Here is a 27,321-nt window from a genome sequence, read left to right on the forward strand (position 1 = left end):
CTTAATTGTCGGCCACCCGGATTCTGTACGAAGAAGGATCTTTCAGGAAAACCACGACTGGTACATGTTTGTTGTGATTATAGCCCCAAGTCTGTACTCATTAGTGAAACACTCTGGTAAATGCCAATCAAAGACTCCTGCTGTCCCAGACCTGATATTTTTTATGGTGGTTAAGTATGGCTTTAGCTTTGTGCATTTTTATTCTTCTGCTATGTGTTTTTAATATGTTTAATGCTATGGAGTTGTATTCCTCTACTGTTTAGTTTTAAAAATTGTGTAGTTCGGCCTTCTTCAAGCACTCTAGCTACTTTGGACTACAGTTCTCATTAACCCCAGCCATCAAGGGTTATCACATCAGCATAGACTTGTTCTATTTGCTGTGGGTTTTTTGGATTTTTCTTGCACTTGTAATACAATATAAAAACAAGAGCAAATAAAAAGTAAGTTGCCTACTGTGTTATCGGGCAGACTGTAAACAAACAAATAGGGATGCAGGTTCCCTGAATCATAAATATTCACAGGTGTGCAAACATAATTTGCAAATATAGAAACATTTCTTAATTCCATTTTCTAGCCCTCTACCTTTACAGTCCATTGCTGTTAAAATTCCCCCCACCCCACTGCACTGCCAGAGAAGATTATCATCTCCAGTAAGGGAGCAGCAAATGAACAGTTTTGAGCGGGGCAAGCATCCAGAGACCCGATGTGCTATACAGAAAGTAATATGGAAGTACTTTCCCCTGTTTTCTATAAGGGGGTCAATAGCTCTTTAACCTACGCTGCATTACATCTGGTCTGACTGATGCTAGAAGACGGGAACTCCCTGGCATGTAAAGCTTGTCAGAGGCAATGAAGTGTAATCAGGAAGGTTACAGCAGCAGGAAGATGCGTGAAAAAGTACTTTTCTAAGAGCAAGGAGAGACTGTTGGTGCTGAAGTTAGATAGGGAATGTGGTGATGGGATGCTCCAGTGGGATCTCCCCCCCCCCCCCGCCGATGGTTCAGAACGGGGGTCAGCAACCTTTTTCAGCCGTGGGCCGGTCCACCATCCCTCAGACCATGTGGGGGGCCAGACTATATTTTGAAAAAAAAAATGAATGAATTCCTATGCCCCCAAAATAACCCAGAGATGCATTTCAAATAAAAGCACACATTCTACTCGTGTAAAAACACGCTGATTCCTGGACCATCCATGGGCCAGTTTGAGAAGGCAATTGGGCCACATCCAACCCGTGGCCCTTAGGTTGCTTGCCCCTGGTTTAAAAAGTTGTTGTGAAATTTTTGGTCAATTGTAGAAAGACATGGCAACCGTTGACAGAAGGTTAGATCAACTGCAGCAAGCTGATTCCTACATATTTGAGGTCTTATTCCCATTTACAGTGGTACCTCGGATTACATACGCTTCAGGTTACAGACGCTTCAGGTTACAGACTCCACTAACCCAGAAATATTACCTCAGGTTAAGAACTTTGCTTCAGGATGAGAACAGAAATTGTGCTCCAGTGGCGCGGCGGCAGCAGGAGGCTCCATTAGCTAAAGTGGTGCTTCAGGTTAAGAACAGTTTCAGGTTAAGAACACACCTCAGGAACGAATTAAGTACTTAACCCGAGGTACCACTGTAGAACATAACAAAATATGGTAACAAATGCCAAAAAGTAAAAGTAAAAGGGATAATCCAGAACTGAGTGGTGATTACACCACTCATTTCAACATACTGTACTTACTATGCTACAAATCACACAGCTAGCTTCTGTGATCACTTCCATGAACTGCACAAGTACTCCTGAAAACACAAAAATTTTCAGAGAGAGATGGGGAAGGCTTAGGGAAATTCTTATCGTGTCAGCCCTTCAACTGTGTTTGCTTGTTTAAAACATTTTTTTATTATCACCTACAATAAGATACCACATTTAATATAAGGATAATGATACTGACCCATCTTACAGGGATGTGAAATGCTCTGAAAAGAAAAAATATCAAGTATTGTTATTATATGGTTTTAATCAGCTACAATGCCTCCTCTGTGTCTACAAAAACAGTGAGCCACAACAATGGGTAGTTAAATACAGCAAGGGAGGTTATGAATAGCCAGTTATTACTGTTAACAATGTTTTGCATAGCAATTTATTGTGCAGTAATTTTTGCCTACCTAAATCTTCAAGAATATATCTGTTATGACCTAAAATGAGTCCAGTTAATACTTAATTATGAAAGAAACTGGGGGGAAGAGAATATGATAATTTGTTCGCTATCTGGTGACAAATCTATTACATGGGACTGGCCTTGAAAACTGTTCAGATATTACTGCTTTCTGGCAGATTCAGCCCTACCATTAGGAAGGGTGAGGAAGTCACCCCAGGCAGTTGATTTTGGGTATCCTGAAGGGCAGAAAATAGTTATTTATTTTTTATATTACTTCTGGCGACAGGTAGAAGCACTTACGGGATTTTTTATTTTTATTTTATGCCTTAGGTGGAAAAATTATTTGACAAGTCTTTGATGCTGTGCATCTCAACTTGTTTGGGATCACCTGCAGTACTTCAGACAACAAGCTGTCTTGGGCCAACCTTGCATATAATCTTTCTTTCCTTTCCAGCATTTGCCAGTTTGCACCCAAGCAAGTTTGCACCCAGCAGAAGGTGCTGGTATTTATTTATAAAGCTGTTAGGGCTTACCTATAAAGGCTTAAACAATCAGGTAACAAACACTATGCCACATGTAAAGCCCCACAACAGATGAATCATCCCTGCTTTGCAACTGACAGAAATTTGTTGAGATAGAAGTTAGGCTTATGGAGTAATGACTTCTCCACGTAAATGTAGAACATCCAGCTCTGTAATATCTTTGTTAAATGGAACAAAATTATTGAAAATATTCCTGTTCCGTTCCATCATGTTTGGGAGAAATACGTGATGCCTGCTTCTACTCCCCCTGCCCAAATCATAATTGGGTTTTATATTTACATTTTACTGCTTGGATTCTAGTATCATTCTGTGGTATGATTTTTAAAGATAATTTACATTTCCATGGGTGCTCTGTAGCAGCCAAGAGATCTGAGGTCTTAAATGTTGAAGAATTGCTCATACATGGGAAGAAAAGCATTGGCTTTCCATCCAACTTACTTTTTCTAAATAGGGTTCAGTGCCATTATTATTATTTTTAATCTGCATGTCACACACTCATTCCTTGAATAAGTTTACCATTATTCTTATAATGTTTCCATTGAACAAGAAGGAGCAGTAGAGAACAGGTGCTTGCATAGGTAACCCTTAAAATAAAAACAGTAAAAGGTGGGCAGCCCATCTTCAACATTAGGGGAGGGGCAAGACTGACAGCTCGTTCCGTTTGAGCACATTGACATGTACATCTGCCCCACAATCTGCAAGCAAAGAACTCATGAAATTTCTCTTTGCATCTTCTTCTTCACACTAAATCAATACAACTTCAACTTTCCTCTCCCTATTTTGCATTATATCAAATGCCAATCTAGGTGGTTTATGACAATAGAACTTGATGACGTTTTACCAGTAATTTCATTCATCCATACTAGGGAGGGAGCATGAGTTCTGCAGCTCTTCTGGGGGTGCACAATAATATATACTTTTCTTCAAAACTGCGTCTTTACATTCATTACTTATTTGCAAGATTTGAGCTGGAGTAATTCTTTATCTGGGACGCAGGTGGCGCTGTGGGTTAAAGCCTCAGCGCCTAGGACTTGCCGATCGAAAGGTCGGCGGTTCGAATCCCTGCGGCGGGGTGCGCTCCCGCTGCTCGGTCCCAGCGCCTGCCAACCTAGCAGTTCGAAAGCACCTCCGGGTGCAAGTAGATAAATAGGGACCGCTTACCAGCGGGAAGGTAAACGGCGTTTCTGTGTGCGGCTCTGGCTCGCCAGAGCAGCGATGTCACGCTGGCCACGTGACCCGGAAGTGTCTCCGGACAGCGCTGGCCCCTGGCCTCTTGAGTGAGATGGGCGCACAACCCCAGAGTCTGGCAAGACTGGCCCGTACGGGCAGGGGTACCTTTACCTTTACCTTTACTAATTCTTTATCTAGTGCCCTCTAAGTCTACGAGAGAGAAGTGAGACTTTATTCTACTTCCACAGGGCCTTGAAATGGGTATGGGGGTGTTATGACTGCTAAACGTAACTGAGAAGTGTTACGTATAAAGCAATCCTCTCACCTTCTAGGTCGCCACTGCAATGTCCATCAAATGACTGGGAACTACATGTGGGATGCAAGTACAAATATGTCTTTTGATATCGGCGTGAATCAAGAGAGCCTGCTGCCTCTTTGGTGGAATGGATCAGAGCCCTTGTGGGTCACTATGATGAAAGCAAAGAGGAAAGTCTTCATGTACTATTGGCCTGGTGAGTGTTGCTGAATTCTGCACTTCTTAAAATTGCTGACTAACATTACATGTTCTACTTTTTAACGGCTCTAAATTCAACCTCAAGATCGATCGCTCTGGCTCTGACCCAACGCACAGCAACCAGTAGACTCTGTTTAAAAAGCTTAAATACCATCAACCAGCAAGGAAAGTCAAGCAGATGGGAACTGAAACCGGTCCACTTATTGCTTTCTCTTCTAGCGTAGTAAGACTAAGAATGGAATAAGAACCCTTCTGAATTAGTCCAAACCCCCATCTAAACCAGTATCTTATTTCGTACATTGTCTGCCTAAGGGAACCTGTGTATCTATGGGGGGCACGCAAGCAGGACAAATGGCCCACAGCCATCTCTCACTGTTGTTCCATGGTAACCAGTACTCAGAGGCAAACTGCTGCCAATTCTGGAGGTAGTATACTGCAGGGTACACACTTCTGTACACGAGGAAGCCTTTAAGTGGATGGCAACACCTATTCTTAGCTATCTATAAATTGTTATAGGCTGGGGGGCGGAGCTAGAAATTATTAAATGGTAGGATTTATATTATTTGGGATATGAAGGGAAAACAACAGCTGTGGATGAATTCCTGGGCTAGCCTATGCAGAAAACAATCTGGCCTAGCAAGGGCCATTAAGAAACAGTACAGGGCCACTGAGGGCCATTGGCAATGCAAGATAACTTCCCACCTTCCCACCTGCCCTGAGGTTACCAGGGTAACTGGGTATGATGGCACCGGAATATTTTGGGCCTTTGGTTCAAGGCTTGGGATAGCTGAGAAAAGGCAGAACGATCCTGGCTGGCTGGCTGGAGGCAAGCTGGAAGATATGCATTAGATTTCAGTGCTGCACTGCTATGGGGAACGAGCCCCTCTCGAGACGACCATGCTGCAATATCTGGACTCCCACCATCTAAATTCAGGTGTAAATATGTGAATAAATAGTATTTCTTAAAGTTATGACAGCCTCCGCCACGTCTTCGGTTCCACAAAGGAGAACAGACCCTGGTTGAGGGCCAAGACACCTGGAATCCCGTGCACAACTGGGCAGGGATTGAAGTAGCGCTACCACAACCAGGGCAACAATACTGTGGGATATTGGATGTCATATGAGAAAGATGCACAGGAGTATCTTCATGTTGACTGCAATTTGCAAATCGTTTAATCTAGAAAATACATGTGCTATTTTTTCTAGAAAAAGAGGTGCCAGTACTCACCACTTACACCTCCCTTGTTCCCTTAGAATAGCAATGGCATCCACCCGAGAGATGCCAGAACTGAACTCCTGTGAGTTCCCCCTGTAAAAAAGACCTGCATATGTCAGCTGCTTAGTGTAGCTGCCTTGAGAACCATGTTAGTGCTTATCTACAGTCGCCAACAGATGTTCTATCATATATAAATGGATCCTAACATTTGAGCTGCAAACTTTTGATATTAACCTCACCAAAATAGTTTTCGGTTAATTCTGTTCATTAAGTAAAAAGCATATTTATTTCAATAAATATTTTCTAATATGTTTTCCAATAAGAGCAGTATGTTGATCAACATTGTCAATGTATCAAGCCATGCCTCTTATGTATTTGGAATGCCAACATGCAAATATATGCAAAGTTCAACAATTCCCTTTTTCCATTAAAAATTGGCATCCATAACTCAGAGGTTCATGGGCACCCCAGGATATACTGGTGTATTTCCTAGTCAGTCACTAGTTTTGCTAAACCCACAAACCACTTTCTCTTTGGAGGTAACATTGAATGTGGAACTATTGACAAAACTCTTGAGATATAATCACTGGATATTATGCTTTATTTCTACAAATGGGAGTCCCACGTTAATATTGCTTTTGTAATGGCAATAGTTTACTGTTGCTCCTTATATGTGTGCACACTTTGATATATGTGCAGGACTCTGTTTGTTTATGCACAGAGAATGCCAATGAGGCAGCTGAACTACTCATTCATGTTCTATGCTAATTCATCTCATCTTACCATGTATGCACTTAGTCACGTCTCCCCTCATACAATACTGCATAAGACCATTCAACAGAAAGGGCAGTGTCTCAGCAACAGACAGATACAATAATAATAATAGTAATAATGACAATACAAGTTGGCATTTGCTCAATTCTGACAGGCAGGGAAACAAGCCAAGGCATTCTTCCTTTCTTAAATAGGAAACCTGATGAACAGCTAAACTATCACAGCCCGTTAAGCCTTGCACACAAATTGCTATTGCTGTCAGATATTCTTCAAATCCTTCCAAATGGAATCTCATCTTATGATAATTCCCAAATGATTGTTTGACAATGTCAGCCTGTCCAGTTTTTATAAATACTTGTACAGAATAATAAAGAATTAAAGTCGTTTGATAAATTTTAAAACATGAATCATTTCATAATCAGAAAACAGATTCTGAACTAAGTTTTAAAACTGTAGAAACGATTAATTACTGGAGGATTTTGTCTTCAAAAGTTAAATTGCACTCAATTAATGTTTCTATTTCAATGGTTAGACACCCTCAAGTTAGGCAGCAACATTTTAAATTATTCCCTGATTAAAACAATTAGGACAAAATAAGCATTAACATTTTAAATACTACAGAATGCTTAATTAAAATCTCCTGTATTTGAAAGCCACCCAAAACAAGGCATAAAAATCTAAGGCATCTAAAAATGCTAAAAGCTAAAAAATGGTTGAGTCTCAAGTGGAAGGAAACTTCACAGTTACAGTGGAGCCACTTAGAACATATCTGTATCTGACTTTGCAATGCACACAAGAAAATAATATCGTTTGCTCTTGGAACTAATGCTACAACCTGGGAACACTTCCTTGCCCATGCTTGGCCCAGAATGGACCATGGATGAGCACAGCAGGAGTTGGGAAGAAGACTGTATTGTGCCAGGTGTATATCATGGTTCTGAACCATTGGAATCCCTCACCTGCAGTCTAAAGTCATACAGTCTAGTCAGAATATTTGTTAAACTTGAACAACTATATGCCTCAGAGCACATGGTATCTCAGAATACATGACATAACTAACATCTGTGCATCAACACTTTTGTGGATCACTGATACTGTTGTGAAAGAACCATGCAAATAAATTGACCACTTTTGAGCTCCCGATTATTATTGATAAAATGTTACAATCCTCTCATCTTTTTCAAAACTTGATTTAAGGTCATGTCAAGTAACATTTTGAAGTGACTATGCAGCTGCTCGGTTTGTTTATAAGAATATGGATGTGTTTACTTCAACTAAAGTTGAATGACCATGTCACTAGTGAATTTTAAAAATCTAAAGTACAAAACCACAAATTCCATTCCTTTTACCCCTCTCCTTCTGATCAAGACATTTCCCAGACCATTTGCAGCAATCTGGAAACCTTTAAAAGAGTTGTGTTATGACATTTGGCATACAACTGCTAAACCAATGTTTAGATATACAATTGGAAAACGATAGAGGTTCAAGTCTCTGTGTCAAACATATAAAGATGCAGAATACTATATATAAGAAAGTGAAATGAAATAGAAGTTTTTTAAGGCTTAAACAGGACCTTACTATATAATACGATACCTCCTACTACTACTACTACTACTACTACTACTACTACTATAGTACAAAATAGTGCAACTGGGGTAGTTAAATGGTCTAAATACCAAAAGAGATATAGGCAGAGCAACCAGACAGGCTGCAGACGGACAAAAGCCTTTGCAGTTAGTTGTACTAAGCGAAGGGAATAGTCCTTTGTGTAGGCTCTCATCCCCTCTGTTGACTGGTTTTGGAGATTTTTGTACAGTTTCAGAAGCTGCAGAACCTGCCTGATTGGAGATGATGATGGTGGGACAAAAATGTGTGCATGCTCAATGGAGAATAATGACTGTGTACCTGTACTATGATTTTGAAAAATTGGTCTTCAGCCTTAGAGCCCACCAAGCTATGCTTTTCAAAATCATGCTTTTGCTCACCGTTTCTACCTGCTGGCAAGGAGGAAATACACAATGCTATAGAACAGAGACCCATGTTCAGGTGGGTTTTAAAATTTAGGAAAATGTGCTTTATGAAGCTCTCTATAGGTCAGACGGACATAGTAAAATGCAGCAAAAAAAAAAAAAAAGGACCTGAAAGCGGAAAAAGAACAATAATAGAAACCCAAACAATTACAAACAATTACTTAAAGAGCAGAAAATGCTATGAGGACCATCAATACCTGGCCTCTTAGGGCAGCTGCTGAGAACTAGTAGTTACTAGATAACACATAAATTTTGAAAGCATGTAATTCATTACTTATATAGAGGGCATCTGACATTCCTCAGTTCTAGTTACAGGTAGGTAGCCGTGTTGGTCTGCCATAGTCAAAACAAAATAAAAATAAAATAAAAAAATTCCTTCCAGTAGCACCTTAGAGACCAACTAAGTTTGTCATTGGTATGAGCTTTCGTGTGCATGCACACTTCTTCAGATTCTCCAGTGTAAGACTTCCCACATTACTTGTTTTCTCCAATGCCACCACAATTTCCCCTCATTCCTCCTTTTGTTTGACTCTCCTGGGACTATTCGAGGAAATACATATTACAGAACTATGATTTCAGGGTGTCTGGGTTATGAAAAACTAAATTGCTTGTGTTTTTTGTTGCTAAGCAGAGCAGCTATAAATATTAATACTAAAACATGGTTCTCCTGTGTTCAGAGCTCACGTTCCCCCCTTTAGGAATTGCCACAAGCTTCTAGGACTCAAATCAGTGCATTTTTTCTGGGAAAGGTTTGAGGTGACGGAAAGTTAATTGGTGTAAAATGCTTTCATAAGATCCTATGGGGAAAGAGATTCAAACTTTCAGTTCCAGAAAGAGGTTTTGCACACCTGAATACAAAATATTTGGTAAAAGTATTTTTGAATTCTAGACTATTGCTGTTCTTAATTTATTGTAATATGGAGCAGTGTAACTGATTAGTCCTATACAAACAAAACTGATTTTTGAATAAAATTAAGAGTTTTTATTTGAAAAAAAAATGGTTAAATTTTAAAATAGTTTAATTCTAACAAGCAGCTAACCAAAATGGCTGCAAATCCTTCAGATTCCAGTTCTGAATGTTCAAAATTAGCCCTTTTCTTTTGGGAACATACCAAGAATATACAGAATTCATGTCTAAGGTCAACATTTTTTATTTTCAGATTTTGGGTTTCAAGATGGATGTTTACGGGGTGCCCTGGATATTTTAGGGGAGTGCAGGGGGAGGAGAGAAAGAGGAAGTCCTGGTGCAAAATCTGAACTTCACTGGTGCAGGCTTGTATATCTCAATCTAAGAGTTAAGAGTCCCTTTCAATATATCCATCCCTATCTAAATATTGATGACATTATTTAAATTCGTAATTCAAAATTCGGAAGCTGAATTCAACTAATTAAACACTTTGCTTTAGGGTGTGAAGTTGAAATCCTTGGAATTCGACCTACCTACTGCCTACCATATTATAGTGTTCCAACAGATGGCAATTTCTCCAATGCTGTATATAGTGCTATTGAGCTTCTGAGGTAAAGTAATCAAATGTTTTATTTATTTCTCTAATCTGAGGAGTAAAACCTTCCTCCCCATAAGAGTAGCAGCACGATATGATAACAAAGGTAATTCATTTTGGTTTTCTGCATTATGGGAGATGCAAGAAAGGACCCTTAATTGAGATAATGCAGGGAGGGGGTGGCAGATGAGGGGGGGGGGGAATATGGCAAAGACCAACGTCGTTTCCCTCAGCTCCCTCTTTGTTTTCATCTCCAGTTAAATTTGACACACAGACACACACAGATGGGGAAAGAGGAAGAAGTCAATAGTGGTTTTGAATGTAGCACTTTCCAAATGAAGATTTGTACCTATTTATACAACTGTCTTCCCAATGTACAGTATTCTGAAGATTAGTTCGGCATGCTAAAAGCCACTGAAAGCATCAACACAGACTGGCATTACACCATAACAACTGGTTGTGTGAACTTTACCATTAGTTCCGAAGCTGCTCCACTTGGAAAGGCCTATTTAGTTGTTGACTATATCTATAAACTGTCTTTTGGACAAAACATTTAGGGTATAAAAAAATGGCTTACAATATAAGAAACAATGGTCCAATGAGGGGAGGAAGAGGCAAATTAGCAAATTCAGGAATGTAGAGGAATTAAAAAGCATGGCCTGCGCCTTTTCTGTCTGCAACACTTAGCTGCACATAGCATGGAAAAATCCAAGTCTTAGTGTTGATTCTGAAAGATGCTTCAAAATAGTAGCATACTATACTTGTTTTACACCTAACTCTTCTGTGGTGTTGCCACTCTAGAAGGGGCAGAGCGGATATGGCAGCAGTGTATTATGAACGGATTGATGTAGAAGGTCATCACTACGGTCCCTCATCTATTCAGAGGAAGAATGCCTTAAAAGCAGTGGATAACGTATTGCACAATATGACAAAGCTTATCAAGGTTAGTGTTACTTAGAGGCTACGGGGTCTGTTAATTGCCCCACAGTCCTTTCCTTATCTTTGTTAAACATTCTTTGTAACTGTTCATCAAAGGTTTCATCACACCTTGTATATACATCTACACATCGTTTGAAATGGTAACACACATTGTACCTGTTCCAGATGTGAGTCATAGGTACTTGTGATCAAATCAATGCACGTAACTCCTTCAAATGTGACAGGGTACACATGCTGTACTCTTAGCCATTGCTGGATGTGAAGGTGGCCATTGCTGGATGTGATGTCATAAAATGCATAAACACTGCTACCGCTTACACACAAGGAAATAAAGGGAATAGTATATGCTGTGCTTGCAATGGTTCCCAAACGGCTGGCTCCAGATAGTGAAGAAAACCAGTTTCGTCAGAGCTCCAAGGTAAGCTGAGGGCCCACCGCCACCACAGCAAAGTCAGAATGCCAATGTATGCATGGAGTACCCAATAAATTCGGTGAGAAAGTGAGAGGATTGTCAGTTTGTATGCTCCACCTCTTCCAAGTTAAAAGGGACAACTAACTGCCTGTCTTCAGGGCCCTTAAATTACCCAAGTCCTCAGGCTCAGTATCAGGCACCTTCAATTGTAACATCTACAACCCTTCCTCAGCCACCAACCCCGTTTAAGCCAAATCGTGCTTTCCAACTAAAGGAGTCATCATAAAAAGGAAAGGGGGGAGAATCTATTTGCCCACTCCCCTGCCATTTGAGCACTGAGCAGAACTGGGAGAAGCCTCTGTCTGAAGTCTTGAATGTGAAACATTGGGGTGACTGGGTACATAGATTCACATGCTCCCTCAAAGAAGGATTAAATCTACCATATTAAACTAGAAAATCAGTGGGCAAGGACTGCTCTGTTTTGCTTTCTTGGCATCCACTGACATTTTGCAGCTATGTAATAAATGTAGTAAAGGGACACAGGTGGCGCTGTGGGTTAAAGCCTCAGCGCCTAGGACTTGCCGATCGAAAGGTCGGCGGTTCGAATCCCTGCGGCGGGGTGCGCTCCCGCTGCTCGGTCCCAGCGCCTGCCAACCTAGCAGTTCGAAAGCACCTCCGGGTGCAAGTAGATAAATAGGGACCGCTTACCAGCGGGAAGGTAAACGGCGTTTCCGTGTGCGGCTCTGGCTCGCCAGAGCAGCGATGTCACGCTGGCCACGTGACCCGGAAGTGTCTCCGGACAGCGCTGGCCCCTGGCCTCTTGAGTGAGATGGGCGCACAACCCCAGAGTCTGTCAAGACTGGCCCGTACGGGCAGGGGTACCTTTACCTTTACCTTTAATAAATGTAGTAAGGGACACGGGTGGCGCTGTGGGTTAAACCACAGAGCCTAGGACTTGCCGATCTGAAGGTCGGTGGTTCGAATCCCCACGACGGGGTGAGCTCCCGTTGCTCGGTCCCCGCTCCTGCCAACCTAGCAGTTCGAAAGCACGTCAAAGTGCAAGTAGATAAATAGGTACCACTCCGGCGGGAAGGTAAATGGCATTTTTGTGCACTGCTCTGGTTCGCCAGAAGCGGCTTAGTCATGCTGGCCACATGACCCAGAAGCCGGCTCCCTTGGCCACTAAAGCAAGATGAGCGCCGCAACCCCAGAGTCGGTCACGACTGGACCTAATGATCAGGGGTCCCTTTACCTTTACCTTATAAATGTAGTAAACGCATTTAGCGCGCGTAACAGATTGATTCACGTCATCCAGATTACAGCATACAATAAGCATGAACGAGCAAGATAAAACTGCAGCCTGCCTGCTCATCAGTGTGGGAAGGTGGAAGCAAATTTAATTGATTCTGCAATAACTGCAAGGTTATTCTCTTGGATTTTTAAAAGCCTTTCATAGCTTGCAACCTAGACACAGAGTATCCACCTGAACATTAAATCCACCAGCACTCCAATATTTCAAGACCTACACATATAAAATACTGCTCAGGAGGTTAGAATGAGTGCAAGTAGCAAAAGGGTTTTATGGTGTTGTTCCTGCTACTCCTCATTTTATGCTAGTCCATAGACTACTTGATTTAGCTTGGCAAGACATGGTTATATTTTAAAGAAACTATAAAGAATCAGAGAAAGTTAGTCTGCAAACCAAGAGGGTAGTAACTTAGTTGTGACTAACAGCAGAAGCAGATGTTAATCTCTCATTGTGCTAATTCTGAGGGAATATTTATTGTGCAGCCACAGGGAACCCACCAAAACCAGCCTCCCTCTGGCAAATGATCCCTGCTCTGGTAGGAATGTGTAGTCGCACAAGTATTCACTCAGAGAGGCTTGCCTTGCACCATCATTACATGTCTTTAGGCACCAGATAAAAACATTCCTCTTTACCCAGGCCTTTAGCCATTAAATAATCTATGGCCTGTTAAAACTGGGTGAGGGGATGACTGTTATTATGATCATTTTATTATTATGCTGCCTGTTATGCTTTTTATTATGTTTTTATTATTGATACTCTGTAAAATGTGTTCTTAATGATGTACACTACCCTGGGATCTTTTGATAAAGGGCAAGATATAAATTGAATTGATGATGATGATGATGGTTTGGAACATCAAATTGTAAATCTCTACCGCTTCCAGCCATTGGCACCAAGAATGAGGGCCGGGGATGCAGAGACTTAGGTCATTTCCACATTACCTGTTTATTGTACTTGCACCTTGATTTGTTTGTGGAAAGTTTGCAGGGAGGCTAGACAGTTTTGGCTATTTATTGAATTCTGAATTGTTTGCAGGAAGGCTGTATGATGCTGCATCAAACAATTCAGTCCATTTCTCCATCACTTTTCTTATCCCCCAAAGCTCAAGCTTTTTGTGGGAAGTGGGTTGACTGTGCAAGACTGCCACACCAACTTTAACTGTGCAACCTGAATTTGCCAGTATAGGAATGAATCCTACCCAAAAAAAACAGCACATCTGGAAGGGCCCTTACACTCAATGGTTGCATCCTCATCACAGTGTACAGTGGTACCTCGGGTTACATACGCCTCAGGTTACATATGCTTCAGGTTACAGACTCCACTAACCCAGAAATAGTGCTTCAGGTTAAGAACTTTACTTCAGGATGAGAACAGAAATCGTGCTCTGGCGGTGCGGCGGCAGCAGGGGGCCCCATTAGCTAAAGTGGTGCTTCAGGTTAAGAACGGACCTCTGAAACGAATTAAGTACTTAACCCAAGGTACCACTGTATAGCATGTATATTCCATCTCTAACTAGACCCATTTATTTCAACTTAAGTGCAATTTTCTCTGAATCAAGACTAGAATGTTATTTGATATCAGCCACTTTTAAGCTTGGAATGGTGAAGGGATTATTCCCCCACAGCACATTTTCTTCTATCAGCATGGCAGGAATGGTGAATCTGCTTACCGAACTGAAAATGGGAAGTGCATTGTGTATTTTTCCCAAGCTGCAATCACAGTCTTTACTTTCTTGACAGGACAAGGGCCTGCAGAATGACCTGAATGTCATTCTTTTCTCGGATCATGGGATGACTGACATTTACTGGATGGAAAAAGTGATCGAGCTGAGAAATTGTATCAACATGAGCGATGTTATACAAGTAAAGGACCGAGGTCCTGTTGTAAGCCTGTGGCCAGCCAAGGAGAAGCAGTCCGAGGCAAGGGATCTTTTCTCTTTCTTTACCCACTTTGTGCCAATCAGGGGTTTTCTCCTCTTTCCTGTACCACTTAACACCCAGTTCTGCTGCTTGGCCTCCACACTCGGGCGTTACTTGTGCATTCACAGGAAAGAACCTGGTCCTAGTACATCATCATCATCATCATCATCATCATTATTATTATGATTATTATTATTACAGTTGTACCTCAGTCGAACGTTCCGGCTCCTGAATAATCGAAAACCAGAAGTGAGTGCTCTGGTTTTCGAAGTTTCTTTTGGAAGCCAAACATCGGATGGCTCTTCCACAGCTTCTGATTGGCTGAAGGAGCTTCCTGCAGCCAATCAGAATCCGCGCTTTGGCCAATCAGAAGCCGCACTTTGGTTTCTGAATGTTTCGGAAATTGAACGGATTCTGTTCGACTTTATAGAGGTACGACTGTATTATTATTTTATTTTATTTATTAAATCTGTATACCACCCTATACCCATAGGTCTCAGGGCAGTTCACAAGATAAAAATCACAAAATAAAAACTCAAAATAAATAATGAAATAAATAAAACAATCAAAAGAACAAAACAAAAACAGCCCAATAACCCCTAGACTAGGAAGAATTACACGTCGTCTGCTAGCGTCCTACAGTCATGCATCGTAGCCCTAAGGCAGGCTTCCTCAACCTCGGCCCTCCAGATGTTTTTGGTCTACAACTCCCATGATCCCTAGCTAGCTGGACCAGTGGTCAGGGAGGCTGGGAACTGTGGTCTCAAAACATCTGGAGGGCCGAGGTTGAGGAAGCCTGCCCTAAGGCAATGCTGCTATAGTGCCCTTAACAAACTAGGCTCAGCCTAAGAGATTGGTCCATCCTTTATGCATCATCATGACCTCTGAATCACCTTCCCATCAATAGGTCAGATTTTATCAGCAGGGTCTACATGTCACTTTAAACTACAGTTGAGCTTAACTGAGGCATAAAGGCTGGCGCATGGAACAAAAAGTGGCCACTTGGCTCCTTCCTGTGCCTTCTGCTGCCATAATGCTACCAGCCAAGCCATAGTTTGGCCAAGTAACGTGTACAAAAATGAACACACTATGGCAAAGGGTGCACAATAACGCATATTCATGAAAATAACATACAAAAATGCATTACATTCGGGAAATAGGATTTGCAAAATTATGTGTGCAGTATTAGGCAAAATTCACTGACAATTTTTTGTAATAGTAAATTGATGTGGATATGTGGAGAACTGAAGAAAAATTAGAACTTGAGAAACCGAGTTCGCCAATCACCATTTCCAGGTAAATGTGCACAGGACTGCAACCTTAATATGTTTCAAAATATTACTACCTAGCTTTGTGACTGGCTGAGCTAGGAATGCAAATACATTATTTCTCAGCAAGATGGGGGTGCAGAAGTCTAATTTCCCCTCCTTTAATTATATCCAAGCTCAATATTTTAAAAGGAATATTTTTCATGGGATTTTCTGCACAAGTTAGTAAGCCCACAGTGTTCCCATAATAGCTGTTTTTAAAAGGCCATATATCTTAGGGCAATGTGATGCTAGGGCAGTCCATGCTAGGGCAGTCCATGCTAGCAATTATGATGTGCATTGAGGCTTCATAGCTTTTCTTTCTTTGCAGGTATACAACAAACTGAAAAATGTGCCACATATGACAGTTTACAGGAAAGAGGATATCCCTGCTCGATTTTATTATAAAGAAGGGAAATTTGTCTCTCCTTTGACACTTGTCGCTGAAGAAGGATGGTTCATAGTGGAGGTAAATCATCTGTGTCAGGGCTATACAAGTTGTGACCCATCAAACAGAAGACAGGCATGAATAGTGGGCTGTCTGGTGCTTCATAAGTCCTCTGTTTTTTGTTTTTGTTTTTTTTGCTCTATAGCAAAACCAGGAAGTTTAATAAGTCCCTTGTGGGCCACCATACATGGTTGATATGCTTTATTTTGCTTGTTGGGTCATAGGTTGTACTGACAGTTTGTATGAGTCGTTTTAAACTAAGGCTGTGTTTCAATATAACCATATTTGGAAGAAAATTAAAGTTAACATATACTGTTTGAAAAGCTGAAATCTCATTTTCATTTCAGGAATATAAGGAGATATTTACATCTATTTTAATTAACTGGTTTATTCTAAAATTATTTTCACAATATCTACTACAGGGTGGAATAGCATTTTACATTAAATGTTTTCTCTCTATAAATGTTAGAAACTTTGCTGATACTGGTAAGGTTCTTCTGGAGTAAGTATGTCTCTTCCTACTCTTAATTTTTTATTGTTTCTAGCTTTTGAGAATAGCTTTCCACTATACCAGTTGTTCCTGAACCACTTTCATTATTAACAGAACAGAATTTCAAAAATGTATTTTATTATATAGCGAATAATTGATTTTTAATTTCCTCCCTATCAAAGGGACTGTAAAATGGCTGCCAAACCTATCAAATATTATATTCGATATATTTTAAGGTGTTATTGTTGAAAATGTCTCAGCAACTCAAAATGTTTTCTTCTTCTTAACTGCTCCGTCTCACATCATTTTGAAAAGGCATAAGCAGAACACAGATGTCAGAAATGTCTTTGTCATGTTAGTCATCTGCACCATTTTGTATACAATCAGATCTCATTTTTAAGCTTCCTACCATATAGAACACCTACAGGTGTAATGATTTTCCTGGCTTGAGAAAATCTTCAATTCTACATCTGGTCCTAAATTATAGCCCAGTGGTTAAATTCACTTTGATTTCTTGGGTAACCCTCAAACTGTGGATAGCACATAGTGGTGGAAGATTTCTTGGGGTGGGGAGAGGGTGTTGTAGTCTTGTTGCTGAGCAACTATGTGCAGAGCTCAGTAGAGTGGGAGGACAGCCAACAAGAAGAGTCTCTGAGGTGTACTTGCCTGGAAGGAGAGTCAGCATCCAAAGTCAGGTCCAGTCCTAGGGTCAGGCAAACAGCAATCCGTGTGACCAGACAGTCCAGGGGTCAGGGAATCTGATGATCAGGGGTTTGAGACAAGCAGGAAGCAGCAAGGTTGGGCCAGGAACTGCAAGTGTTGTTACCAGCACCTGACTGCTGCTGGAAGCTTTGCTTAAGAAAGCTAACACCAGCTGGTTCTCATCAGTGCCTCCTCTTCTGTGTCGTTGAAGGCTGATCAGCTGCAGGTGGACTCTCCACCTTCAGGCTGCTGTTCAGCAGGCAAAGCTGACTCCTGGCCCATGATAGAGGGGCTGACAGTCTTCCAGATATGGGAAACATGGTATAGTTGAATGCAGTTTTGCAGCTCACAAGAGAAACAATAGTGTGCAAAATGAAAGTAAAATTTTAAATCTTTTTAGTAAAAGTGTGTGATGATGTGTGTGCCTACTTTAACAGATTATCAGCATATCATCCGCCATACACACACACACACACACACACACACACACACACACACACACACACACTTAAAAATTACAAAAGATTAAAATAAAACATAGTTTACATGGTCCAGGCACACCAGCTGTAAGGGGAAGTTGGTAGAGCACCTCAGCCAGCTATCTTCTTCCAGTTTGTCTGTATCACCCATTACTGTTCTTTTGGCCAACTGCCCAAAGCAGAGTTCATTAGAAGCTGGTTGACACCAGGAGAGCAGTCAGGCCTAGAAGTCTTCTTAAATAAATAAAGCTGAATTTCCAACTCAAGACTATTTTAACCTTGGTTGCTGTGGTCTTTATTATGATTGTCCTGTTAGAGGACTCCAACGCGGAAACATAGCTGATTTGGTAGGTGTCTCCTTTCTTGCTCACCATGCCATATTCCTTCCAAAAAGTAGTAGGGGCTGCCATGAAAACAATGGCCTTACACACATCTGGAGAGCTGTCAGAACTGATTTATGATTTGTTACTTTTTATTACTTCCCAACAAAATATAGGTACAGTTACCTTGGGTTTGGGTCCTGCCAGTGACAAATATGCAAAACTTGAATGTCACTGGCACGACACATTATCACTTGTGTTGGATTTTAGGCTTATACAGTGGAGAGATGCATGATTTCTGCTACACACAGTTGCAGCATAAAATCTGCCACTGCTTCCAGTGATGGGGTATTCAAATTCCCCTTCCTGTATGAGTGATGCCAACAAGAGTGAGCAATGGCTCGATCCAAAGAATGATGCCCTTCCAATTTATAGCTTCAGTGAATTTGAGCTAGTAACACAATAAAGTGATGCTGGAATCCCTTTTGATTTTTATCTGCTTCTATTTATGATGAGAATCCTTGCCTGTCAGCACTGTAGTCATTAAAAAAATAAAAACCTTTAAAAACTCAGGAGCCCCTTGAGTATCCATACATTTCTCTGTATTTAATAGTCAGCAGATGTACTAGATAATTGAACAATTCTAGCTGACAAATTAAATATGTTTCCTTTTCTCTATCTATTTTTACTGACAGCACTCAGAGTGAACAAAGGGGGGGAAATTAGTTCCCCCTTCTAACTCCAGAGCCCCTTTACACTGCTGCTCTGTTTATTTTATTTCCAGGCTGTCAGTGGTCTGCACAACGTCTACCACGTTTGCTAGCATTAACCTATGGCCTGCCAAGTCTTACCTAATTTGTAAAATAGTCTTATGCCAGCATGACATAACTTGTTAAACCTTTCAAAATTTGCTAGACGTTGCTGTTGGCTCATCTAGCAGCGTATCAAAACTAATAAATCAAAAGTGCCCTCTGCTCAGGTCCACGTATGAAGAAAATGCCTATCAGTGCCTGTTGAGAATGAAGTCCAAAAGCACAGCAACTTTCAGTACATAAAATCAAACATATTGAATGTATGGGATAATACATTCAAATGTATTATAGTTTTTCTTATTAAACTAATATGTCACCACAGTAGTTCAGCTAAGGTGGAAGTCAAAAAACGGGGCCAGAGTTATCAGAATGACAATGGAAAATGGGGACTGTGTTAGTGAAGCATACATTCCTGTAAAAGAAGGATCAAAGCCAGCTCTTCTCAAAACCATTGCTTGCTGCAGCTGTTGTGGCTGAAGTGATAAGCCACAGTTTATTGTTTAAAGGTGAATGTGCAGTGTGCTGGTGCACAGGGCTAAAATTGGGCCACTTTTCTCTTTCCCATTTCTGCTCCAGTATTTGGCTTAGCATTATGTCCAAACTTGGGCTCATAGGTTGTATCTCTCAAAAAAACAACAACCCATAAGTTATAATCAAAGTTTGTTCTTGGCTTACTGGTACAGTAGTGTTTTGTTTGGTGGGAGACAAACAAAGGCTTAATTGTGGTTTAAAAGATGCAGAATACAGAACAGAACTCTATAGTATGGGGGTTCATAGGGTAGCTGGAAGAGATACCAAGGCCTTTTCTTAAATTTCCTTGATGCTTACTCACAAATATCTCCTTGATAGACGAGTCATCCTGAATTGTTTTCGCAATCATGGATGTAGCTTGGAAGGATGTCTGAGCTTTCTTCCTGCTCTTTGAAAAGATGAGGGCAGTCACTTCATAAAACACTACTGACCTGTTTGTGTTAATATAATATTGTGTAATGGTATTTAATCTAGATCAACTAAATGACTAGTTAAACCCATTTACACAGGGCTCTCATCTAGGATGCCCTTCATATTTTTTATTTTACCAACCCTATGTCTATGGAGGACTAAAGTGCAGTGCTAAATTAAAACTAGCATGGCAATCCTATACAGTATGCACACTTATCTAGGGCATGTCTCACTGAACGTGGGACTTACTTCTGAGTGGGCATGCACAGGATTGTGCTTCAGTCATTTAATGTGTAGGCTCTGTATTTGTAGTGCTGTATGACCTTTTTTCAAAACAATTAAATACAATTACTTAATTTAATGATTCCATTCTTTAAATCCATTCATCTGGATGATCACCTTTACTTGGAAGGAAGTTTAATTAGTTTCACTGTGGAACTTCTTCTCAATAACTATGTTCAGCACTCAAGCCTGAGATGTGTAACACATTCATGTTAAACAGAATTTCTTTCCCCGCAGAGCAAAGAAAAGCTTCCATTCTGGGAGAATGGAACTGGGAAAAGAGATGCCTGGCAGAATGGATGGCATGGCTATGATAATGAACTGGTGGATATGAGAGGATTCTTCCTTGCATATGGGCCAGGTAGGTCAACTGGAGAAGTAGATAATCATCCTATTCCTTCCTTGCTTGCAACAGATGCAGTTTTTGGTGCTCTCTGTTGAGTGTATGTGGACACTAGTTAATTGTGCAGATTCAGTCTTTCTGCTACAACAAGTGTGGAGAACCTGTGGGCCTCCAGATGTTATTGGACTCCAACTCCCATCAACCTCAGCAAACATGGTCAATGGCCAAAGACAATGGGAGTTGCAGTTTAGCAATGTCTAGAGGGCACTGTGGGTTAAACCACAGAACCTAGGACTTGCCGATCAGAACCCCGGAGTCGGTCACGACTGGACCTAATGGTCAGGGGTCCCTTTACCTTTAGAGGGCCTAAGGTTCCTCACACTATGCAAATGAAGCAGAAACAAGAGTTACTCTACTTCCAACTTCTATGCCTTGTTTTAAACTGCTTGGGAAAATTGCATATAAATTGCCTTACCAGCATATTTCCAGCAACTTTGTTAAAATATATTGTCCTAGCCATTATGAACTACATAAGGGAGCACAACTAATAAAATGTCTTTCTGTTTAGACAGCACAGAATGAGAAAGTGTAAATCTTGCATAATATGGAATTTTATTTAAATCCTAATCCTAAATATGTCACGAGCCAGAGCAACATACGCAGTATTTTTAAATAAAAATATTTATAAAAAAATAAATCACAGTGGTTTGCAACAATATGAAATCCTAAAGTTAAAAGTAAGTTAAAAACCAAAAGAATTAAAAACAAGCATCAGTATACCATTGTGGGTGGTGTACTCTTTATTGCCTGCAAAGGCCTGGTGGAATAGAAAGGTTTAAAAGTTGGCACAGAAGGTGACCGCTGAATCTCTATTGGCAGGGTCTTCCACAAGACTGGGCTGATGACACTAAAGGCTCAGTTTCTCAATGCTGTAAAATTATTTCCTTTCCCCACCCTGCAAAATAGGGCAATATTTATTTTGTTTAATATTACAATACACAGACATTGCAGTTAAAAGTAAACCTGTTAAGTATGGTAGGTCTGTGTAAGCTGCCACTCAAGGATATATATTATAGTTAAAGGCAATTTTCTTTTGAAAGCTATGATAATTGTGCTGGGTTGAGAGGTTGCCAGTAGTCTGAGATTTCATCAGCTACATTGGATGTTCTTGAGTAATATTGGCAGAAGGAAACATTTAGCTGTGCCCCCCTGTGTTTATCAAAAGTCTGGCTTGTAGTGAACTGTTTTTGTTCTTGGAGTTGCAAATGTTGGACCCCTCTGCCTACAGTCAAGGCTCTGTGTACTTTTTATTGTGTTAAAAGAATAATAATCCATCATTCAAAACTTACGGAGAAATTATCTCTCTCCACTCACAGTAAACAAGGAGCAATTTTTCAAACATTTCACCTTGACCCAATCCTTAAACTATTCATGTTACTTGTCTGTTATCAGAGGAGTATCTTTATTTGTGAAAGCATTGAAAACCAGCTTTTGTTGGAGAAATAAGTTCTTTCTACTGAACTCAACAAAAGTATTACAAGCAGTACTTTTTGATTTCCTGGAACCAGAGCAATTCAAAATTATTCAAGGCTAAGATGAAGTCTCACGGTCTATTCTTTGTCTGTTAAGCATACTCAGTCCAAAGTACATCCAAAGTCATCTCCCCCTCACAGAATGGGGTGGATAAGGTTCATTATTTCCTCAACTGGTATAAAAAAGGGCTATATCACCAGCAACATATTCAACTGTCTTTGATTTAACCATTGTGAAAAACCACATCCTATAATTATAATTGGGAGGACTGAATTGGTTCTTTATTATCAAGTAGGACCCAAACACAAAATGGTAAAAATCATGTGGGCGTGCATATATATTCTTGCTATGTTATCTCAGTGTCTTACATAGGAACATAATGCCTTATATTGATTCAGACCATTGGTCCATCTAGGTCAACAGACCCTCTCTGAGGTGTTAAGATTGGTAGTTCCTGCCAACCTAGCAGTTTGAAAACATGCCAGTGCAAGTAGATAAATAGGTACCAGTGCGGTGGGAAGGTAAACAGCATTTCCGTGCGCTCTGGCTTCCTCCCTGGTTCCCATTGTGCCAGAAGCGGTTTAGTCATGCTGGCCACATGACCCAGAAAGCTGCCTATGGACAAACACCGGCTCCGTCGGCCTGAAAGCAAGATGAGCACCGCAACCCCAGTCGCTTTGGACTGGACTGAACCATCCAGGGGTTCTTTACCTACCTTAACCTTACCTTGTTGTAAGCTGAAAATGCAACTCTTTACCTAGGCCTTTGACACCTGAGAGATATACTTTAGGACCCACTATATTCTCTTGATTGTCATTTGTTTAACCTAAATCATGGTGAAGGGAAGGGATCTTAATCATATTATTATCTATACTGGCTGGAAGCAGTTCTTCAGGATCTTAGGCAGTAGGCTTTCCCAGGGCCAGCCTGGTGATGCTCGGAATTGAAACTGCAAAATAGATGCTTAACAACTGAGCTGTAACTGTTCCCCATACCTAGACATACTATGAGTGGGAAAAGGAAGTAAAACATAATGGAGCAAATATCTCAAAAGCAAATGTTAAGGTTATCAAGGATACGAACAGAGCTAATGTGGCACGACGGCCATATATGGAGAAATGGAACATACAGTCAAAATTACTTTGCAGAAATAAGCCTTAGCTGGATTCCATCCCAAACTGATCCGGGATGGCAAGGACTGCAGCAGAGTTGTTACTGTGAAATTCATCCAAATTGGATCCTTCTGCTAGTGGGAAAACTAAACTGCGGCATAACCTGAAGTCAAGATCCAGGGATGTGATTAAAGGCAAAAGAACAGTGGGTAGCAGACAATGCCAAACACAGAATACAAGATACCAAACGAACAATAAAATGTTGCTTAAACAATACTTTTGGAAATACCCACACCTGCTCACGGTCAGCAAGATCCAGTCAGTAGGTTAGGAGGTTCTTCCATGTTCTCTCAGATCCTCTGATATTGGACCAGAGGGCCGATTCACAACATGCACTAATAACTGTGCAGTAGTGACTGAAAGGAACTTCACATTGAGGCTGACTAACTGGTATAGTAAGCCTTCATGAGAGTACTATGGGGAGAAGTGAACATTTAAATGTGGACCATGCTTGCTAACTTTTTTTTGTTGCTAAAGGCTTTCTGACCTCATGCAAAAGCGAGGCAAACGTTAAATTTCAGGTGATATTAATTTAGCTTGCAGCATTGCAAAGTACGCTACTGATCTAAAATGCCTCATTGTCATTTTGTTTCAGATTTCAAGTCTAACTTCAGAGCCGCGCCAATCAGATCAGTTGATGTTTATAATGTCATGTGCAAGGTTGCAGGAATACAGCCATTGCCAAACAATGGGTCCTGGTCGAGAGTGCAGTGTATGTTAAAAAATAATGCCAGTTTGGCACCATCATTCCAGTGGAGCAGCTCTGTGCTGGCACTACTTCTGTTTGTATTGTTTTTATAACAGATCTTGTTACTCCGGTCCCAATACAATGTCAGTCAGTGTGTCCAGTCTTTTTTTCCCATTCGTCATTTGAATAGCAGTATTAACAGAATGCTGTCTGGGGGAAGATTATACATATGCATTTCTAAAGCATCAAACCCAGCTTCACATGTTTATAGGCACTAAGAAACATTATGTAAGCTCCTAGTTCTGGGGCATGCACTACCAATGAGGGAAAGAAGGAACATTTTCGATGGTATTCGTCTCCAGGTCCCTAACCAGCCTCTAGGTGAAACAAGCACATGCTTAAGACTAAAAGGTCTACACGAAATCTAGCCATTTTGGTCCTAGAAGTCTTCCTGGCTTTGCATTTATTTACATGTAGCAGGTATATGGAAAGCTCCATTTGCTGACTAGACAGCCACCCCCACTTAGGCTATCCCTTAAGCCAGGTGTGGGCACAATTCAGGCTCGAAGGATCTACTCCACTTGTATCCCCCACCTTTAAATCAAGATCCATCAACCTGAGCCTGGTACAAAAGACTCTGAGCTCAGCGTAGGACCAGAACTGAACTGACCTTAGAGTCCTTCCACAAAAGAGATCCGTGGTTTACTACTACCCTCCCCATTGGGTCCCCACCCCATTTAATGCTTAATTTTTGTTACTATTGATCAGCTAGGAACAAGAAAGCTTTGCTGATGTACCTCAAATTATCCAGAGATCTACCACTTGAGCCATAAGCCCTTCTCCATAGGCACCAAGCATTTGTTCCGAAACCAATGATGCTTCACTTGTCTATGGCCTTCCCTGCATTTCTGCTTTAAGCTGAAGACTTTGGCATTTGGCACTGTAATGGTAAACATTTAGATCAGACAAAGGCTCCTTGGTTTTACCAGAACTTAATGGCAATACCACTCAGCTTCAGATAAAAGTTCCAAGTGCTAGTTTTCTATCCTGGCATGGAGGTTACCTCACAAATGTCACAAGTCACTTCTTCATTCCTGTTCTGTGCTAATGCTGCAGATCGGTATGATTTTATTTAGCTTTAGCTTTCTTTAAAATATTTCCAGTGGGAAATAAAATAAAGAGTCCCTATTCTTTGGAAGTCAGGTAACCAAATTTAAAATGTGTTTCCAACTTAACCTAATGCCAGAGCAACCATGTGTGATTAGCATTTCCTTGCATTAAGGTCATTCAGATAATTGAGGTTTTACTGTCTAGAAAAGGGAGAGATGCCAAGTCCTTCCTCTCTTTTAAAGAGATAAGAGTGCATTCGCTCACCATAATTGCAAGAGAAAAAAATCCCTTAACAGCTTGATACACCAGTGTGAATGTTAAAAGCAACTTTTGAAAAATTCTATGTAAAATTAAATTTTTAAAGATTAAATATTCAAAATTCTTCATAGCTTTGGCTTCTTTAAACAGAAGATGTACTGAGGATTACAACTATGCATGAGCCTCTGCATGTCTCTGTCACATAGACACAGATATTAACCCTGACAGAAGAGTTCTGCAGTAACTGGTAAACCTTTATGCAATTTTTTAAAGTTCAAGTGAACCATCAAATCCATTCGAAGGAAAAATAAGTAAAAGAAAAACAGTCTTTTGTTACCAAGCTATTGAGTATACAAGGCAATATAGTTCTTTCTAAGCATTTGCAGTAGCTGGGGAACAAGCATCTATTGTTTAAAAGTCTGTGTCATTCATTAATAGACCAGGCACTTTGAATTCTTTGGAGCACTCTCCATGCCTCACCACTAATAATAATAATAATAATAATAATAATAATATTTCAAAGCCATCACAAAAATTACTGAATTGCAAGTCAATTTTTCAAGAAGATACCCAAACAGGAAGCACTAGGATATGCAAACAGTACAGAAGTTCTTTGTATTCTTGTGAACATTTTTTTTTTTTGGTATGCTTTGCCTTTCATCTTCTTCAAACTTGAATACATTTGTGCCATCCTATATATGTTTACTCAGGAGAAAGCCTCTAAGTTCAACAGGGCTTACACCCAAGTAAGTGAGAGCACAGAATGGCACCTTTTGTTTTCTATATATACAATGCGAATTTAGCATAACACTCCATTCATAACGGCTGAATTATCCTGGTTTGCACCAGAAAGGATAGAGTTTTGAACTGAACCATTATTGTATCTGTATAGAAAAGAAGTGCCTTTATTGACCGATGCTGAGCCTCTTCCACAGTAATTGTGGTGGGACAGAGTTTTCAATATGTTCCCAGTTTAATGGGTGGGGGGTTGTGCAAATAGATACAGCATGATACCTCACTAACATGCACCCCAAAGATATCAGTCATTCATAATGGAAACAGAGAAGTAGCTATTCTTCATGTTGAATGACCTTAAGAGGAATGATTGAACCACTCAGTATTTTGGGGTCTTTTGTACTGATTGATGTTATACTTTTTTTTTAAAGTCAGAGATGTGCACTGCAACATTCTAATGTGTACATAGCACAATTTGATGTTTTTTTTTAACGTATCGATAGGGTAGGACTGGGGGCAGGGTTTAAAGAAACAGTGAGTGATGTTTGGAATACTGGTAAACAATAGACTAATATAAAAAAAGCAGCCAGATCTTTATATCTATAGTATTACGCATTATTGCAAATACAATATGTTTACAAAAAAGCACTAAACAACTTGGTCTAATTGTGAAATCAAGGCAACCAGCTTGGCCCACTTATCTGGGCCAAGAAAAACATTTAACATACATTTTTTTAAATAAAAAACACACCCAGTATCATAATCACAGCAGGTGTGGGGGGTTTAACACTTTCCTTCCCTGCTGCACTCCTGATGAAATAAGGAAGCTACTATTTGCACCAGAAGGGAATCTTCCATTAGGCTAATGGGGGGAGGAAGGGTCCTCCCATGAAAAATGAAGTGATTTTCATCTGATTCACTGCAGGGGAGGAAAAACTCTTCCTCCTTGCTATGATAACGATGATGATGAGACCCCCCCCCCAAAAAAATCTGAGCCGCTATTTGAATTATTAAAAAATCAGGCATCTGAAGTGTAAAGATACATTTAGCATTACTTCTACTTTGACCCTCAGTGGTAGGGTTTTTCCTTCCCCTTTATAATTTATACACTGCTTGATTGTTATAAAACCTGTAAGTGGTTTACAAGAAATATTAAAAATTGGTTACCAAGTTTTGATTTAAAACTTTCTGGTACATGGGTGTGGCCAGGAACCAGAGTTTAGGGCAAGTTT

At 40.4% G+C, this 27,321-nt stretch overlaps 1 protein-coding gene and 1 long non-coding RNA gene across 3 annotated transcripts in view; one reads left to right on the plus strand and one right to left on the minus strand.

Moving 5' to 3' along the window:
* Positions 1–24,142, plus strand: part of ENPP6 (ectonucleotide pyrophosphatase/phosphodiesterase 6) — a 27,949-nt gene extending 3,807 nt beyond the window's left edge. The window contains exons 2-8 of the mRNA XM_083755820.1: positions 4,186–4,365; positions 9,794–9,905; positions 10,691–10,832; positions 14,289–14,468; positions 16,107–16,244; positions 20,488–20,611; positions 23,894–24,142. Of these exons, the coding sequence (XP_083611946.1) occupies positions 4,186–4,365; positions 9,794–9,905; positions 10,691–10,832; positions 14,289–14,468; positions 16,107–16,244; positions 20,488–20,611; positions 23,894–24,099 (1,082 nt within the window). The 3' untranslated portion in view covers positions 24,100–24,142. The remainder of the gene's footprint in view (positions 1–4,185; positions 4,366–9,793; positions 9,906–10,690; positions 10,833–14,288; positions 14,469–16,106; positions 16,245–20,487; positions 20,612–23,893) is intronic.
* Positions 16,278–27,321, minus strand: LOC310852553. 2 transcript variants are annotated; one of them, XR_014568254.1, is made up of 4 exons: positions 24,784–27,321; positions 23,256–23,401; positions 19,859–19,940; positions 16,278–17,416 (listed from the first exon to the last, which is right to left on the minus strand). It is a non-coding gene; the product is annotated as an uncharacterized lncRNA (long non-coding RNA). The 2 variants fall into 2 exon arrangements; XR_014568255.1 differs by lacking the exons at positions 16,278–17,416; positions 19,859–19,940 and having other exon boundaries at positions 21,376–23,401.

This window comes from Podarcis gaigeae (genome assembly GCF_964106915.1).
Source record: "Podarcis gaigeae genome assembly, chromosome: 9".
Taxonomy (NCBI): Eukaryota; Metazoa; Chordata; class Lepidosauria; order Squamata; family Lacertidae; genus Podarcis; species Podarcis gaigeae.